This window comes from Lepisosteus oculatus, chromosome 29 (assembly GCF_040954835.1).
Source record: "Lepisosteus oculatus isolate fLepOcu1 chromosome 29, fLepOcu1.hap2, whole genome shotgun sequence".
In the NCBI taxonomy this organism is placed as follows: domain Eukaryota; kingdom Metazoa; phylum Chordata; class Actinopteri; order Semionotiformes; family Lepisosteidae; genus Lepisosteus; species Lepisosteus oculatus.
The window spans coordinates 7,690,683-7,710,125 of record NC_090724.1 but is presented as its reverse complement, the minus strand read 5'-3'; the positions used below and the strand labels follow the sequence as shown (position 1 = coordinate 7,710,125).

Sequence of the window (19,443 nt, the reverse complement as noted above, 5' to 3'; positions counted from 1 at the left end):
AGCTGAAAGTCGACACTGCAAACAGAGAGACGGGAGCTCTGTGCAGCAAGCTCAATTTATAAAACGGGCCAGTGAAATATTCAGTTATATAGCCGCGTTTCCACCCAATTATCTTCCTCGACCAGCTTTTAATAAAGAGCAAAATCTTTATTAACGTCTTCAAATGCTTCATGACGTCGTAGCAGCAACAGGCCTGGGAACGAGGAGACTGGTGGAGTGACTTTTATGAAACATCTGGTGGAAAGACGAGACGTCCCAACCTTGGAATTATTAGTACTGGGGAGAGAGAAGAGGTTTGTGTGTGTGTTTGGGGGGGGGGCGTGTTACTGCAGTCTAGGCAGAAGATACTGGATCAGCCACTATAAAGAGGTCGACGTCATAGACAGAAATTAAACCACTTTCCGGCCTTCCAAATGGAAAGATCCAGTTATATTTCACTAGTGCACAGACTGCGGCAACATGGTCAGAGTCCGTCCTTCGTCCCCAGAATCGGCTTGCTTAAGATCAGATCACTTTATTGGCCATTTACAATTTCTTGTATTAGGAATACCCCAGCTTGCTCTCCATGAGACACACAGACAGGGAGAGGCGCTTGGGGTCAGAGCGCAGGGTCAGCCATTTATACGGCGCCCCTGGAGCAGCTGGGGTGAAGGGCCTTGCTCAAGGGCCCAACGGAGTAGGATTCCTCTGCCGGCCGCGGGATTTGAACCAGCAACCCTCCAGAAACAGGCGCAGATCCTGAGCCACAGTTACTCCCCTCCGCAAGCTTCTGGTCTTCCTTGCGAGCTCCCGTTTCGACTTTGGCCTGCCTTGGTCTCTCTGCTAGCGCCGGCTCAGTTCGTTTCAAAACTCCAGTTTCGCAAAACTGCGCCACACAGTGGAGAAGTGCTCTTCTGTATGCAAAAGTTCACATTGCAGGTCCCGTAAGAAATATCAGAGCTAAGCCGTCTCTGAGCTTTTAAGTAAGGAAAGGTCACGTGTTGGGATGCTGACACATTGCCGATGAGGCTGGAAAGAGTAGCCAGAGATTGGCTCTCTACCCGGCGCTGGGGTGTCCCGCCAACAGCGCCCCCAAAAGCAGCCCAGCGGTCGGCGTACCTATGCGGTCCAGCCGGTCGATGGCCACGGTCTCGAAGGCCCTCCTCATCATGGGGTACTCCTCCAGGACCTCGTTGAAGTTGTCCACGGACAGCGAGTACAGGCGGCAGTAGGTGTCGGCCCTCACGCTGGCCGTGCGGCGCCCCCGCGTCAGCAGGCAGATCTCTGGGCGGGCGGAAGAGGAGACGGGAAAGGCGTTAGTCTGGAGTTTCGCGACGGGAGAGAACAACCCTTTGAGACGGGCGTCCTATTGCTCTGTGCCCAGGAGGGGAGGCAGCAGAGCTGAGACAGCGTGTGCAGGGAGTCTGGGACAACCTACCCGGCCATAACATTGAAATCCTTGGCTGAATGAAGATACTTCCCTGCCAAAAAGCCAAGATTAACCAAATGGTCCTCTTGGCTGTAACCAAAACCTCTTTTGATTTGAGGAGCCCATGGTGCATCTGTGGGATTCTGACTGTACACCTCTAAGTCCAACTCCCCCCCCTAATCGGACATCCTAACGTTTAGAGTGGCTTCCTTTCTAACAGCACTCGGCCAGTCTTGTAGTGGCCTGTGGGTCAGGAACTGCTCCGATCGCATCCAAGGAAACTCGGACCAGCCACTTGACCCCGCCAACTCCTGTTATCGCGAACATGACTTCATGTTTCCTTGGAAGAGCGAAAAGGAAGCTCGGTCTGGATGCGAAAAAGTGGCCACCATGTCCACCTGCTAAGCGGGGCGGATGAATAATTAACAAGCTGCTCACATTGTTGGCCAGGTTTGATGAATCCCAGTCACCCCGGAATGGAATTTCATTCTTTCAGAGAGAGAGCGGCTACAGTGAAAATCAATTCGGTATCAAGATCTGGACAGTCTCAGATATCTCCCAAGGGGGATAGGAGACGCAAGGCCTCTTGATCATTTTCCACTGAGCACTGAACTACTCCCTGCACCAGTGTTCTCCTATGCAGAACCACTCACCAGTCTAGAAGGCCAATAAATGAGGACCAGACTCTTGCATCAGTCCACACAGACTGCCCCAGAAAAGCTTCTGGCTTTGATGTATCAGTAGATTAATAAACCCCCTTTATATTAGCATGGGAGCAGTGTAGTGTAGTGGCTAGGGTTCTGGGTTCCCTGAAAGGTTGTGGGTTCAATTCCCCTCTAAAGACAGCCACCAGTATGAACAGGTATGAGCTCTGCTGGGGGTAACTTGTGATGAACTAGCATCTCATCTGCAGAGGACTCACACACTGTTAGGCTGCTTAATGCAACAGAAATTGGTATAGGAGCTGCATTGTAGAGATCCCTCTGCTAAAGCGAAGACTTCACAACTACAGACTATACAAACTGCACCTCTGCTTCCATCTTTGAACATTCAGGTTGCACACCCTTTGGATAACCTCTTTCACCATATTTGACAGAGCACTACTGGAAACCAGGGGTTAAGTGGTATACAGTATATATATATATTAGAATAGTGCATCATTATGCCACCAAACCACAGAAGCAATATTATACCAGAAAACCAGGATAAAATTCTCATCCCCTCCATGTTCTCAAACTGTTAAGAGTCATTTCAAATGCAGTCATATATTTTTTTTCTTCAGAAATGAACTCCCTTTTATTGAAGGGACTGCAGATGCGGGCCAGCTCTTTGCATTCACAAAATGTTTGTCCTTGCAGAGGACAATCGCGCTGTAACCTTGAATCCCAGCGCAGGCGTGTTCTTTTTCTCCTCTCGGATCGTGCGTGTGGAACACTGGGCAAGAGGAGATGGGTGTTTCCGACTTGGAGACACGGGTAATCTGGAAGGAGTTCATCCCAAAGCCACTGTTGCCTTCCTGCCTCACAAGCACACCTGGAGGGGTTATTTGCACAAAGACTCAGCCAATCAGAAAATGTCATCCTCCATTGTGAACCACCGTACACTTCTGAAACAGGAATATTGCAGCTTATTGCACCTGCGAGATGTAGAAAATGTGTCCGAGAGCCTTCAATATACTGAGCCCCAGAAAATGCCTTACATCTTCTCGGCTAACGCAGTCCAAGCAATCTTTGCTCAGATTTCGATGCATTTCCGTCCTGATCAAAATGGCACCCGCATGTGTCTTCATGACAAGCAAAAGCAAGGCTCTGAACCACGATGTGGCTTCAATTGCACTCTTGAGATAGGGATCTAAACACCCATCAGCATGTGCGAGGTAGCTCAGTTATTTAACAACTGCTTTCAAGCACATTAGTGTTGGGGAAGAATTCATATTAGTGTAAATTACAATGCCCAGCTAATTGGGTATTATTAATTGACTGAGGTCTAACAGCATTCGCGTTGGCCTTACTGCCTCACCGCTTCTTGCTGAATGCTGTACTAGCCCCCTATTATTAGAGATAAATGGATAGAAAGAACTTAAACAGGAACATGGGTAAAAATAATAGGCACAGGGGAAAGAGAGACCAAAACTCCAGGCCAGGGAAATAACCAGTGCTGAGCAACATAGCCAGTTCTAGCCGTCCTTGGGGTGGAGCAGCCACCCACACTGACTCCTTCGTTCCCCTGCAGAGCTATAATGGGACAAGCAGGGGGCGGCGTCTGCACCCCTCGCTGCCGAAGTGTGCGGTGAAGAGCCAAGAGCCGTACCTCCGAAGTAGGAGCCGTCCGAAAGCTTCATGCCCATGTTGCCCTTGGTCAGCACGCTCACCACGCCGTGCTGGATGAAGTACATCTTCTTGCCGATGGTGCCCTCGCGGATGATGTAGTCGCCCGGCTGGAAGACCTCGAAGCGCAGCTTGGTCAGCATGGCCGTGACGAAGTTGGGGTCGGCGTTGGCGAAGAGGGGCATGGACGCCACCAGTTTCCGGCAGTTGAAATTGACAATTTCCTGGGAAGAGAGGAAGGACACGCCCCCCTGAGCCTGCTTCCCTGTGTTTGCTTTGGCAAATCAACCGGCTACCCTCCTCCACGCTTGCAGTCACCAATCCCTAATCAGCTCACCTCACTGCCACTGCCAGCAGAGCCAAACTGTAACTGTTTGCAAATCCCCTGCAACCTCTTTCTCCCCTGCACTTTGTCTCCAATTCAACAGTATCAGAACATGTTTCTGATGCCCGTGTCCCCGCTGCGTATTACAAATAATTCACGTTTTTGTCCAATAGGACTTGCAGTCGCAGGAGAAGGGCTGTAGCACCAATAGCCAGTGGAGCAGAGTCACTGACTCTGGCAGGCATGCACTGAACTTCATGTTTGATATCCTGTGTGATGGATGGTGAACACGGAGATTCGGAGGCCCAGAGATTCTGTGTCAGCGACACAGCCATGGTCTGAACCAGGAACAACCAAGTTGGCATCTTCTCCGCTTTCCAGCAGGAACTGGATCTCCTGCTGGCCCCACAATCCTGTTGCAGATGCAGGGTGTTGTCATAGTCTTTATGCAACACTGTGGGAGGTCCTGGTCAGAGCAATGTAAATCAGAGCTAAGTATAGGCCAAACAGCAGACGTGCTTGTAACCAGGTCAGCCTGGCCAGCTCCTGTCTCACCTCGCGGAGCGGCTCGTTCAGCTCTCCCAGAATGCTCTCCTCATCAAACATCTTGCCCTGGTATCTGTGCTCATAGTAGTCGTGGATCTTCTGCCGGAAGTCCGCGGGCAGCTTGTGGAAGGACATGTACTGCTCCACTTGTTTGTACTGCCAGGGACAGACAGAGAGAGGGAGAGGGGAGGGGGGGAGGAGGAGACATGGGGGGTCAGTCAGGCAGAGATCTGACAGTTTTAACATGCTGTGCGTCCGGGCAGCACCAGAATCCTGCACAGCCTGTTCCAGCCTGAAACAAAACAGATGAGAAAATGGACTTCTGGTACTACAAATATTGTTGAATAGTAGCGCACTGTCCGTCAAAACATAGAGAATGCATTTTCTGCGTGCAACCCTGCTTCATGTTTAAAGCTTTCTGTGGAAAATACCTCATAGGCACGGAGGGCGATGGTCTGATTCAACCAGCTGTGAGGCTGGTCATGCACAAGAAATGCAGCTTCAGTTACATATACCTCCATTAAAGCCTGAAAGCCACAAAGAGATCTTCAGAGCTGCGTCTCTGAATAGCATCCAGCAGTGTTGTCACTGGTATCCATGGGTAAGCTTCTGCCTGAAGGAACGGGATGATATAAAAAGACGCTCTTTGAAAAAAGAACACTGACCTATTTATGGCCGCTGCTTGAAAAAATAAAAAAGGCAGGTGTGGTAGCATAGCTGTTGTAGCAACGCAGCTAAAACTTTGTCAGCGCCTTCTGTGTTAATCTTCTGTTTCCAGGGCTGCGAGTGCACTGTACCTTGTAAATGTAGCAACACATCAAGTGACAGGCGGTTTAAAGCAGTGCTCTGTTTAAAGAAAGGGAGCAGGCATTGAAATTCAGGGTGACGGCTTTCTCTCAGCTGTGCGGCTGAGCCGCGGGACTGAACGAGGGAGCGTTTCAGCCCCAGGGCAGCGTTCACACTAGGAATAAAAGCTCGTCTGAAAAGGAAGTCAAAGTAAAAACTGAAATAATACTGGAACTTAAAAAAGCACCCTGCATCTCAGTCTCCTGGCCTCCTAGATGCCAGCTCTGGGCACCTCCAGACTGACCGAAAGCTTGTTCAAGCATTTAGTTTGTGAAGTATGTAGGGGGGCTGTTTTGATCCATTTTCCACTGTACCCCAGTGCTGGCTGGTGGGCCACCTAGAGAGATTCAGGTTTGCGTGAACACCGGTGGTAATCTTTTAAATACATCAGAAAAAAACACCAGAAAATCCACAGCGAAGGGCCATCACCGTGCTCCTCAGGTCCTGCATGGATTAAAACCCCCTGAACGCCAGCGAGAGTCCAATCTAACCTCACCTGCATGTCATCAGGACAAAAACCACAGTCCCTGGTGCAACCACACACAGACACTGGGAATTAAACACAGGATCCTGCTTAGCAAAGTGGTTAAACACCAGGGGCACTCATGAGAAAGTGCTCACATGTGGCATTACAGTGTGGTTTGGCAGCAGCTCGTCGTCTGACTGGAAGGCGTTCAGGGGGTGGTCAGGTCAGCCCAGTCCGTCACTGGAGTACAGCTCCCCTCTTTTGTGGACATCTTTACAACTCGCTGTCTCAGGAAGGCTGGGAGTATCCCTCAGGATACCAGTCATCCTGGTTTCTCCCTTTTCTCCCCCTGCCCTCTGGTCAGCATTATAGGAGCATAAAGACACGAACTTCCAGATTCAGAGACAGTTTCTGCCCACAAGCTGTCAAGTTACTGAACTCTACCCCCACCACTGACTCACACTGATGTTTTTTAAGTTGTATGTTATTTAATTTGTTGTTGCTGCTGTTCCATGTATATGTTTTTGGCGATTCCTTTAATGTCTTTGTATTGGAGCAGACATGCAAATAAGCATGTCATTGCACTTGTGCATATGACAGTAAACTGAACTGATAAACTGAACAGAACTGCAAAACCAGACCCAATAATTAAATCTTTCCAAACCGAACATAGATCAACCAATGTTTTCAACTGGGAAAAATAATTATACGATGTGCAGAAAATATTAAACTGATTGAACTATGAATGGTGGTATAAATACCTACATCCAGACTCTTTCTTTGCCTGTGTCTCTGGGCTTCTACCATCTGGCTTCCCTAAAGCAGTTCCTCCACCCCCTGAGCTGCTAATCAAGGGGGTCAGCCCTCAGAGGCAAAATGGGTCCCCTCTTACATGCGAAGTGCTTTTGGATGAAAATAAATGCAGCAAAGAATTATTAGTATTATAATGGACAGGTAATGTAAGCATAAACTCAAAAAAGGTAAGCTACCCAGCTGAGGTGCTGAAGCCGATACCCTGGTTTCGTTCACTGAACAGCTGGATGTGATCCTGGGATCAATGAGCTACTAACTCCCAAACAGGCTAGATGGGATGAAAATGCCCCCTTCTTGTTTTCTAATAGTTCTTGTGCTCCCATGACAAGTCCTGCTCTACGTTTACAGAATGAAAGGTGCTTTTGAAGCTGCTAAACCACATTTCATATTTTTTCTAGTGTATTGAAATAAGTCGGGCTATTATTATTTTAATAAATAGAAAAATGCATTTTCTTGGCATTATAAAACCAAACATTCCAGAACATCCCATATCATTGCCACACACACACACTTACAGACAAAACACACATCTCCCCACGCGCTAATGGGGGTAAAGATTAGCGAGCTGGGCCATGTATGATACCAGTTCAACCTCCCCGTGACCTTCATCAGTGATTCGAGAAACAATTAAAATAAAACTGCATATTGGACAGATGGATGGATGCATGCATTCTAATTCTGAAGAGCTTAGCTGAATAATTTACAGGCCACATGGGCTGATAATGGTGTTCCTATGAGCTCTCTGCAGAGATCCAGTAATTCTCCCTAATTCTGGAAACCAGTTACATAACCAGACAGATCTGTTCTGTAGGGCAGGGTCTCTGCTATATCCTGTCGGACCAGTGGAGCTGGTGAGCTGTGACTCACCACTGCAGCACAGTACAGGGGCTAGTGGGTTACACCACACAACGCAGGGGCAGAGGTCGTTCTAGGAACTATCCAGAAGGCTCTTGTTGTCGCCAATTTTAACCCCTTCTAACAACAACCAGTTTCCTCCAGCTGGAATTTCCTGCACCTTAACCAGCAGAGCCTCTGCTTTCTTGCTCCGATAGCTGCTTTCCCCAGTTGTGGACCTCCCTGTTCATACAGCCCACTTCACCACGTGCAAACTCGACAGTGACAAATTTTAGCAAGGGAGCTGAATTGCAGCCGCACAAGGAAGTGAGATAAAAACAGCCGTCTAAGGCACGCTGACACAAAACAGATTTGACAAGTAGGAAGTCAAACGTTCTGTTGCTCACATGCAGAGGGACTGAGCTCGCTGCAGGGATGGGCTGTCTGGGACTGTGAGGCGAAACAAGGAGTCGCGAATGAGCTCTGACCACAGTGCCCTGAGCATCAGGGTTCAGCTCTGCATTGGAGAAGGCTTGTGCCAGTGTGTGGATGGCAGGGGTGTGGGGATCAATATGACTTGCTAAACAAGAAGCTGGCTCCCCTTGCTGCTCTTTAATCTTTTAAGGACTCATCTTAAAGACTCCTGCATGTCAATGACTTGCGAGAAATCACATCAGGAACAGATAAACGTTGCTTCTACAGGCAGGCGAAACAAGGGGTTAACTGGCCCTCAGCTCATTCACTGGTGCTCCTGTAATGAGCTCCCCAGAGACCGAGTGCCAGAGACTAGCCCCTTTCTGCTGCACAGAAAGCAGACTGCCAGGCAGTACTGTCTCAGCCCTCACCCACTATGTTCAGTGCGTCTGACAAGTTCGTAAACAGCACAAGGATGCACACCACACTCCCACTGCACAGCAGGGTGATCCATTTCAGCATCTGTAAGCGTAAATGTTTGCTGACACTAATATTATTGGACATAATAGGTCAACACCACATGCAGAAGCTTCCATATTTGTACATTAGCGGCAGCAGTTGTGCATGGTAGGACAAAAATCTTTTTTTTTTAACTTTGGTGATAGTTTTATCCAAAGCACATTACAGCCGTGCCTGTGTAAAGTATACATTTACCGATGGGCATTTTGCTGGAGCAATCTGAGTGAGGCACCATGCTCAAAGACACTCAGAGGCAGGACCTCACCTACTGGACCAAGTCCAGACCTCTAACCACAACTCCAGAACTCCATGGGACTTCAACTGAGCTCCACATAAACTAGCTTCAAACAGGTGCAAGGCGATCTAGGCTCCGTAACCAAAGTCTCGCTAACATCAGCTCTGCAGGATTCTCACGGCCAGACTGCCCCTACCACGTGGCAGAGTTCCCTGGTCTACATCAGGATCGTTTTAAACCCAGGAATGAAACTACCGCTGCTTATTCTTGCTGTCAGATTTCGGGCCAGCCCTTGTGATTAAGGACACATCAATCTTTCAAAAAGTGTATTTTCGTTTCCTGCACTCCGAGCAGAGAGATCCGCAACCCATTGTCTCGGTGCTCGGGGATGCTCATTTGCCTTTGAAACTATGCAGATGTATAATTTATTGGCTCATCCTGAACTGGAACCTCCCTTGCTACAGCTCATTACAGTAGAGAGTCGGACATATTTAATACTGTGCAGTGCAGATCTCACAGCATAATAGGGTGACAGGTCCCCTGCTTCACCTAATTGTGAGGCTCTTAGCAGCCAGGAAGACAAAAACGTTCCACCCTTATGAATAACACATTATCCTTGTTATGAATAACACATTTTGTTCTTTTATTTCCTTTCTTGGCGTTATTTGTCATTAAATATCAAATAGGAACTATGGGCCTGAATCATTCCTAATTTCTAGGTACGATGGGAGCTCTCATTCTCTCTTAGCCACCTGCTTTTAAAGATGGAGTACCACGCTGGTGCAATGAGTGGCTAGTTGACCAGTAGGTGGCGATCTTCCAGCAGCACTAGAAATTCCAAACCAACACCCCAGTATGGAGACGGGAGACACTGTGATGTAGGAGGTGCCGTCCTTCAGGTGAGATGTTAAACAGACTAATAAGTCATTAAAAATAAGTCCCAGGCCACCATTTCACCCTGCAACTCACAACTGGCAACCCATTGAAGCCCAGCAGGTGTGAGTCTGGTCAGTACCTGGATGGGAGACCTCCTGGGAAAAACTAAGGTTGCTGCTGGAAGAGGTGTTAGTGGGGCCAGCAGGGGGCGCTCACCCTGCAGTCCTTGTGGGTCCTAATGCCCCAGTATAGTGATGGGGACACTATACCGTAAACAGGAGCAGTCAGTCCTGACTCTCTGTGGTCATTAAAAATCCCAGGATGTTTCTCGAAAAGAGTAGGGGTGTTACCCGGCATCCTGGCCAAATGTCCCATTGGCCCTTACCAATCATGGCCTCCTAATAATCCCCATCTCTGAACTGGCTTCATCACTCTGCTCTCCTCCCCACTGAGAGCTGATGTGTGGTGAGCGATCTGGCGCACTATGGCTGCCGTCACATCATCCAGGTGGGGCTGCACATTGGTGGTGGTGGAGGGGAGTCCCCATTACCTGTAAAGTGCTTTGAGTGGAGTGTCCAGAAAAGCGCTATATAAGTGTGAGGAATTATTATTATTATTATTATTATTATTATTTATAAGAGTTGGGGTGTTAACCCTGGTGTCCTGGCTAAATTCCACTAATGTCTTGAGCAATCTTGACGTCACACTTCAATAGTGGATGCTGTATCTGTTTTTGGATCCTTTAGGGGAAAAAAAGTGTTACACAAATCCAGTTGATTATTATTTACTATGTGATTGTGGAGAATATCACCTTTCCCTGCTGTACTGTAATTAGAGCCCTACCTTCAGACAGCAGCAGATGTGAGATTGAAGTTTAATCAATGTTTAGATGTAAAAAACGACTGAAAGCACCAGGCTTCAGCACAAGAAGACAGCTAATCCTGAAAGATTAAACTGTTTGACTCGGAGAAAACCACTGAAAAGGCCTTACCCTCATGGTTAGTTAAGAATCTAATTTACAGCCACTCGGTTTCTTGCTGCTGCTAAAACTGCTGCCTGGTGCGTCACAGAATGATGCATATGAAGGTCAGGCATTGCAAATCGTCACATGTGTCATTAGGGAACACAGTCCTCTGTCACTGCAGCTGTAGAACTCCAAATAGGGTTAAGAGAGACCATTTACCTTAATTACCTGCTCATCAACCTACTCCGTATAGCCAGTTAATCCAATCCCCTTTAGGAAATAATCTGAATTAATCCTAATCTTAATTGATTGCAATGTGTCAATGTTTTTCGGCACCAAAAAGTTTAAGTGGCCTTTATCACTCAGACCAGGTCAGAACAGGGCATCGCGGTTTTTAGTGATGTTTGTCCCTTTTAAAAATCAACTTCAAAACTAGCAGTATCCGCTAAGAGGGATTAACAGACCCACATCACTGTGAGTGAAACCTCAGGCTAATGAAAAGAGACACCAAAACCGTAGCTCTTTAGCTTGTCTCATACCCAGTTTGCAGTGATTTTCAACACATTATTCCAAACTGATCTAATCAAATCAGCTTTTTTCTCCAGTACTGTTACACTATCTGATGGTCAGGGTGGGGTTTGCAGATGGTGTGTTGCAGAGTGAAGACCAGCAACCATTTCTCCTCTCCACTACATAACAGAATAGCAGTATTTGAGGGAACTTTCTTACACATTCAAACAGCAGAAGGATTGTTGTAAAACTGAGGGGAGAGTCATTTAAATGTGTTCAAATGGAGTGATGAATTGGAAGGGACAAATACAGATGGAAACACTTTTAGTTCTGACCCGGGTATCGACTCCTTAAAGGTGTGATGATAACAAGTGTGGCCGGGAAGCGATTTGCAATGAGCAGGACTGAAATAAACTTACAAACAGCAAAGGCTATTTTGAAAGAAACCGGCTCTGGTAATCAAGAAGATTCAGGCAGTAGCTGCAGAGCCCTCAAGCTGTCAGACAGGGAACAGCCCCTCTCTGTCCACTGCCAGCTCAACACCATACATGCCAGTGGATGTCTGTGGATGCACAGCACAGAATCTCCATGCTCGGAGGCAGATGTTGAGTTTGGGAAGCAGATACGATTACACCCATCTTTATGACTCCCACCAGCACATTTGGAAAGAGAATATTCCAGCCTGCCCACCACAAGACCTACGTGATGTAGGCATAGGAGTTCTATTTTCATCCATCCATCTTCTAACTCTCTCTCATCCTAGCGTTAATCCCGGATCAGCAGGGTCCGCTTGTCAGCGGAAACACCCTGGGACTTTTAATGACCACAGAGAGTCAGGACCTCGGTTTTACGTCTCATTCGAAAGACGGCGCTCGTTTTACAGTATAGTGTTCCCATCACTATACTGGGGCATTAGGACCCACACGGACCACAGGGTGAGCGCCCCCTGCTGGCCTCACTAACACCTCTTCCAGCAGCAACCTTAGTTTTTCCCAGGAGGTCTCCCCTCCAGGTACTGACCAGGCTCACACCTGCTGGGCTCCAGTGGGCTGCCAATTGTAAGTTGCAGGTTGACATGGCTGCTGGCCATCCATCTTCTAACTGGTTTATTCAATACGGATCGAGCTGGAGTCTATCCTGGCAAGCAACAGGTGCAGGGCAGGACACAGCCTGGATGGGACACCAGTCCATCGCAGGACACACACACAGACACGCACAAGGCCAAATATCCCATGAGTCACTTAACCTACCAGTACTTTTATTTTACTTTAATCCTACTAATATGCAGTGCTGCAATGTTGCGTTTACTGTATATGAAATAATTGTACTATGCCTTGGGCTTTTAGTGTAGTTTTACACAAAAAGCGCAGTGACATCTTTCTGTCTGCGTGGGGAGAAGCAGGCAGTTAGTGAAGGGTGGAGGGGGTGTTGACAGTCTTCAATGTGTTGCAATGTTTTCGAAGAGTAATAGCAAAGGAGCGTACTGAATAAACAGCTACAGCCCTGGAATAAATCAAAGTGATATGTGGGAAGACCAGGGAAGACAAATTGCTGTGGCACTATGGCAGCAAATATTTAACAGTATGATTTAGCAGAAATAACTCTGGCTATACTGTCTCTGCACTGGAAGGCAACAGTGTTTCAAAGCTCTGGCCACAGCTACAACTGGGTGCCTTGGAGAAAGAGCCATGTGATCCCCCTCCCTGTGATCCAACCCTTAGAAGCTGATGAATACATTAACTTCTCTTTCCAGTTGGGTTCATTCACCATTCCAAACATTTGTCAGCACATTTCACTAAAGCTCACTTTAATGAACACTTTTCTCTTACAAAACAAAGATGCATTAAAGATATCATGTAATTAGAGGAACTCTGAAGTAGTTCCAGTTCACAGCAGACATGCCTGGCTGTACAGCACGAGTGACACTGCAGTACACCTTACATAAGAGTACAGCTCAAGACAACTTGATCATTGAAAAGTCAATCCAGGTCATTTTTAATACATTTTTCGCATCGACTTCTGGGATATCTGTTATGGGAGGGCTGCAGGTCTTGAAAGGGTTAATTACAGATGAGTTCAAGTGGTCAGCAGCTGGCAACAACTGTTAGCCCGAACACATCTCAGTTCAAACTAACCGGTCTGAATCCCATCCAGCCCCGTCCTGTGCAGGACGAACTGAATTATTAAAAAGCAATTTTCTTCACTGCACGACTAACGAGAGAGGAGAACAGCAAACGCTCCACTTCAGAAGCTCTCCCAGACACTTTACAAGGAAAACAGTGAGACCCAGAAAAAATGAAGGAAAAACAAGTTGGTTTTAGGTAACTACAGAACTCACAAAACCCAAAATAAAGTTGAGGAAAGGCTGTGCACTCAATGAGGACCAGAATATAGAGGGTATAGCCAGTTTATGTTTGATATTGGAAACTAAATTTCCCAAGGTAGGCTACAGCGTGGATGTGTTTTGCACAAATTCTAAATAATATGGATCCAGCCTGGGGCACCAGATGATCCTTTTGTTAAAGGAGCAGTCATTGCTACTCCCAAAATCTCTTTAGTCACAGGGCTGTAGTAGAAGCATTTTCCTACTTTCTACTTACGCCAGCAGCCATATCAACTCACAACTGGCAGCCCCACTGGAGCCCAGCAGGTGTGAGCCTGGTCAGTACCTGGATGGGAGACTCCTGGGAAAGCTGAGGCTGTTGCTGGAAGAGGTGTTTGAGGGGCCAGCAGGGGGCGCTCATCCTGCAGTTTATGTGGGTTCTGAGGTCCTGACTCTCTGTGGTCATTAAAATCCCAGGGTGTTTTCCGAAAAGAGTAGGGTTGTTACCCCAGTGTCCTGGCCAAATTTCCCCCTGGCCTTTACCAATCATGGCCTCCTAATAACCCCCAACTCTGAACTGGCTTCATCACTCTGCTCTCCTCCCCACTGAGAGCTGGTGTGTGGGGAGCAGACTGGCGCATCATCCAGGTGGGGCTGCACACTGGCGGGTGTGGAGGGGATCCCCATTAGCTGTACAGCGCTTTGAGTGGAGGGTCCAGAACAGCACTATAGAAGTGTGAGGAATTATTATTATTACTTTTTTCCACAGGGATAAACACCAACTCCCCCTTTTATAAGGGAGAGCCGAGCCAAACAGCCGAGGAAACAAAGACTCTGAGGACCCCACCTGACACAGTACTCCCAAACCCACACCGATGAAGAACGAGAGGCCTGGCACTGCCACCTACCTTCTCCTGGTACTGGCGCCGCGAGGAGTCGAGCGACTGGATGAGCGCGGTGGCGTGGCCGATGAACATGGCGTAGCAGGTGGCGCCCACGATCATGCTCAGCATGGTGAGCCAGATATCCGACATGCTCTCTGGGGCCTGGCGCCCATATCCAATACACAGCATGTGACTCATGGCCTTGAAGAGGGCGAAGGAGTACAGCTCACTCCACGTGTTGTTCTGGGGAGAGAGGACAGGGAACAGGGCGCCTTAAACCACGCAGACCCAGACTCTTCCTCCATTAGCCTTGAGGAGAGACAGGATTCACATAGGCTTGGTAATGGCTAATGGCCGCCACAGCAACACCCATGAATGTGGCTGACTCTTCCTCAGAGTTCTGATCACGGTCTGGTAACTAACAATCTCTGACCCTAAAATTCTCACCAATACTATTTGAGGCTTTTTTGTGCTCACCTTGAAAAAACAAAATATAAGATCAAACTGATCTGGCAAATGAACTGGCTGGTCGGGTTGTGGTGGGGTGGGGTGGTGAGGTCGTTATTTGGGTGAGTTGGGTTGGCTGGTTGGTGGGGTGGTCGGGTGTTTAGTTGGATAGTGGGGCGATTGCTTGGGTGTTGGGATGGTTAGTTGGGTTGGTTGGTTGGGTGGAGGGCTGGTGGGGTGGTTGCGTGGTTGTTTGGGTGGTGGGGTGGTTGGTAGGATTGTGGGGTGGTAGGGTGGTTGGTTGGTTGATGGGGTGACTGGTTGGTCGGGTGGTGAGTTGGGTTGGTTGGTTGCGTGAAGCAGTGGTTGGGTGGGTGGGTGGTTAGTTCGGTTGGTTGGTTTGGTGGTGGGGTGGTTAGTTGGGTGGTGGGATGGTTAGTTAGCTTGGTTGGTTGGTGGGGTGACTGGTTGGTCGGGTGGTGAGTTGGGTTGGTTGGTTGGTTGCGTGGAGCAGTGGTTGGGAGGCTGGATGGTTGGTTGGGTGGGTGATGGGGTGGTCAGTTTGGTTGGTTGATTGGTTGGGTGGTGGGGTGGTTAGTTGCGTTGGGTGGGTGGTGGAATATCCTGGTTAGTTGTGTTGGTTGGTTGGGTGGGTGGTGGGGTGGTTAGTTGGGTTGGTTGGGTGGGTGGTGGGGTGGTTAGTTGCATTGGTTGGGTGGGTGATACAGTTTTTTGCCTGCTGATATGCAAATGCTAAAAAGCTATGACAGCCCTCCCTGAAGGTGGAAGAGCAGTCAAGAGGGAAAGGCTTAAAAACAACTGCAAAACAAAAGTTTTGTGAGGAACAGACGAGCTGGGGAAGGATCTGCACAACAGCGGAGGTGTCAGCTCTGAGCCGAGCCAGCGTCCTGGCTTGGCCCTGCCAGTTTTGAGAAGCCGGTGCCTGAGGCATCTATTAGTGGAGATTCTCGACCTCCTGTCATCCCAAACAGAAGGCAGGGCTTCTGGGGAACAGGTGGGGGTGGGGGCTGGCAGTAGGCTCTTTCACTGCAATAAAAATTGGAAACAAACATAAAAACAGAGCTGCCCTTCTGCCTGTCAGTGTAGGAAACCAGGATCATGTCAGTCAAATCACACCACAAGAAACAACATACAAAAGTAAGGCGTTTTTTCTGCCTTTCCTTTCACCTCATCTCTGGAGCTTTTTGGGAAACAAAGGTTAGCCAGTACTGGAATATCCTGGTCATAATCTATTCTCTAATTTTGTCTAAAAAAAATCTGTCATTGATCACTGCAGAGCACGGCATTCAAAGTACAGGTGTACAAATAGATTGAACAAAACATGATAAGAATAAAACAAAACAAAACATGATAAGCTGCACAAATATTAGTGATTTAACTCGCCATAATAAAAGCAACAGTTGTTCCTGGCTCTGTAATACACAGTTGTCCCGGCTTATCAGAAATTACAATAGTCATCCAGGCTCTGCCCTGTTGTGCTGCTTGACTGTTTTGTGTGTGTAGCAGCGATGTACATCCTTAATCTCAAGGTAAAGACTCAAACATCCTCTCTAGTCTGTTGGCATTGAACTCAGCAGGAACAATGCTGTATCTGTGCTGCGGCATTTTTCAGCAGCACCGGATCTGTCAAATCACACCTGGAGCTCGTTTATTTTAATGCACCTGGGAATAGGCAGGCTTTGACTTTGTCAACAGGTGTTGTAGAGTGATTTAAAAACCTGAAGAGGGGCTTTGATCACTGCAAAAATGATTATGAACCTTAGGTTCTGCAACAGAGGGAGCTCATGTTAAATTAGGGGATTTCATCTGCTGGAACACAATGGTGTTTTTGACCCATTTTGTTCTATTTGCAAAGGCTTAAAAAGGGAAGATATTCATCCATCTTAACAATAAGACAACTGCAACGCTTGGCCATCAAGGAGCCTGCAGAACTGGGGTACCATTATAACAGGTGTTCAATCAACCCATTTATCAGGCTTCACCACGGTGTCCTGCCCTACTGAGTCCGGGGCTCGGAGTGCCTTGTCCCATCATGGTTTTAACTATCCGTATTCTTAGTTCTCCGTGTTCGTCTTGGATGAATCACCCAGCACCTGGACCTTGGACTGCGCCCCGATTTCCCCTATTGGACTTCCTTTTGGACTCGTTCGCCTGCGCTCCCCCCACGCACCAGATCACCCAAACCCCCCACCATGTTTCTACCCAACCTGATCCTGCTGCATCTTCCCCGATGTCCTACTCCAGTCCCTTCCGGATTATACCGTCTCGCAGAGGGGCTTTAACTAAGCATTTCACGGGAGTCAGACCCAACGACCTTGACAATCCCAGGAACCACATTGTGCCCCAGACCCCCCGAACAGACCACAGGCACCCCAGGATCTGTGGCACCAAGCCCCCCGCATTTTCAAGGTCTCTCTGGAGCTGGCGCCTTAAAAGGAGCGTGCTCTTCAAGGTGTGCATGAGCTGCAGAACTGTCTCGGGCTGCAGAGGACATGTCCCATCCTTCCAGGTCAAAGCACGAAAGCAGGGTGGGCTCTCCAGAGACTGCAGTGGGCAGAATAAGGTAGAGCTCTTGATAACAATTAAAACCCATCCTCTGGCTACTGACAACCCCCTGCTGGGCTGTTCCAGAAGCAGGAGCCCCAGCCTTTGAAATCCTGCAGACGAGTATTAGCTCTGTCTTTCTCTCTGTTAAGGAAATAAAAACCTTAATGCCTTATTGTATATAATCCATTTACAGAGCGCTGACAGCAGCTCTCATCTAGACCTTGCATGATGTAGGACTGCACAAGCACTGGTAATTAAAGATTAACACTCATTTTTTCCAATTCCTAGCAGCAAGGGGGAGCAGGGAGGTGCCTATAGAGAATGGGGGGGAGGGGGGGCTGTATAATGCTACCATCTCAGAGAGTAGTGTTCTGTAACAGAGTCCTGCAGGACTGCATGATGCCACTGAAACGTAAAGGGGATCTGCGGTTTCTTAAACCTGTTATTAAATCTCGGTAGCAAAATAAGCAAAATAAATGAATTTAACAAATTTCGACTGAAGTGCTTTGTGAAAGTGCTAGGAGCTATCACAGGCAAGAGTGGGCGTTTGGGAGAATTGTGATGTGAAGCGGACCTTCCTGCTCGCTAGTCACTGTAGTGATTAAGGTACTGCGATGTACGAGTGTGATAAGTACAGGTTGTGCAGCAGACACTGCACCGCAGAAAGGTTTCAGCATGATCTGCATGCAGAGTTAACAAGCAGCATTCGTCAGCAAAACCGTTTCAAAGTCAAGAGCAATTTTTCTATTGGATTAAAAGAGACGGATGCACAAGCCTGCTTGTTTATAATGTAACAGAGCTGCTTCACCTCAGCTGAAGTCTTGTTCTGAATGCAGAATATAGCACTGCACATACATGGAAATTTCACCTATTTTGTGATGCATGGACGTTTTACACATTGCTGTGTACATTTTAGTTTCACCGTGGTTTGAAATGCACTCATCAATGCTGATTCTTCTGAACCCCGAAATATAAAAATAGTGCTGCAGTTCTTCTTTTACCCCCAGTATCGCCGATGGCTGAAAGAGCAGGCGCAAAGCAACAGCAGTCTAGACTGATGCCAGGGAGGCATGTGTCTTCAACGCGTCTAGACTGGACTGGAGGTCACAGCAGGGAGTTGTGTGTGTGTGTTTGTGTGTGGGGGGGGTGCCCTGGTGCCCGTGGTCACTCCTGACTCAGCGAGGGCCGAGAGAACAGCTGGCACGCGATGCCCATCATCACCTGGAGGAAGAAGCAGCTGTCTGCGATTAGGAGGAGATTATCACACTTAAAAAGTGTCCTGCAATTGTGAACAGCTTCTGTGGTGCTCCATCCCCATTCTGGCTTATCTCAGCAGGGCGCCCAGAGTTCAGGCTTTTGTTTTTCTCCTTGGACTAAGTTTTCATGGAAAACCGTAGTCCCAGATTCTCAGACTGGTTATTAAACCTCGGCGACAAAATAATGTAAGTGACAGTATCGCAAAATTTGACAAATTCCAAATTATGCACAAAATCAGGAACTTCGTGCAAGTGCTATGCCATATTGTCGCAAACCCTTGGTCTCACCACGGGCAAGAGCGAGAGTTCCCACAAATTGTATCATGAAGTGGCCCTTCCTGCTCGCTAGTCCCTGTAACGACTAATGTGATGTACAAGCAAATAAGTACAGGCTGAGTAGCAGATATATTCACCGCAGAAATGTTCCAATGTGGTCTGCATGCAGAGTAAACAAATAAGATGTATTTGTCGGCAAAGCAGTCTCAATGTCGAGAGCAATATATCTATTGGATTAAAAGAGATGCATTCACAAGCCTGCTGGTTTACAATATAATAATTCATGTCATGCTTTGTTGCCTCATTCTGATTCACAGACAATAATGGCATCATGGCGCTGCGCACACCTGGAAATTTAGTCTATTTTGTGATGTAAATTGGAGGTTTTAAAAGTGACTGTGTACATGTTACTTTCACCGTGGTTGGAAATGCAATCATCGATGCCAGTTCTTTCTAACCCCGAAATATAAAAAAAATTGTGATACAGTTCCCCTTTAAACAGTAATTGTGAGCACAAGAGCAAGACCAAAGCACAGCCAGGACACAGGCAGCAGGAGGAGAGACAGCAGTGTGATCTTCGAGACTGACACACAGCAGTCTCTCCTG

General features: G+C 47.8%; 1 protein-coding gene across 2 annotated transcripts in view; it reads right to left on the bottom strand.

The window, feature by feature from the left end:
• hcn2b (hyperpolarization activated cyclic nucleotide-gated potassium channel 2b) overlaps positions 1–19,443 on the bottom strand; it is a 51,829-nt gene that overhangs the window by 12,120 nt on the left and 20,266 nt on the right. For both annotated transcript variants that reach the window (XM_069185954.1, XM_015365739.2), the window contains 4 exons: positions 14,315–14,533; positions 4,616–4,762; positions 3,719–3,959; positions 1,099–1,263 (listed from right to left, as the gene is read on the bottom strand). In XM_069185954.1, the coding sequence (XP_069042055.1) occupies positions 1,099–1,263; positions 3,719–3,959; positions 4,616–4,762; positions 14,315–14,533 (772 nt within the window). The remainder of the gene's footprint in view (positions 1–1,098; positions 1,264–3,718; positions 3,960–4,615; positions 4,763–14,314; positions 14,534–19,443) is intronic.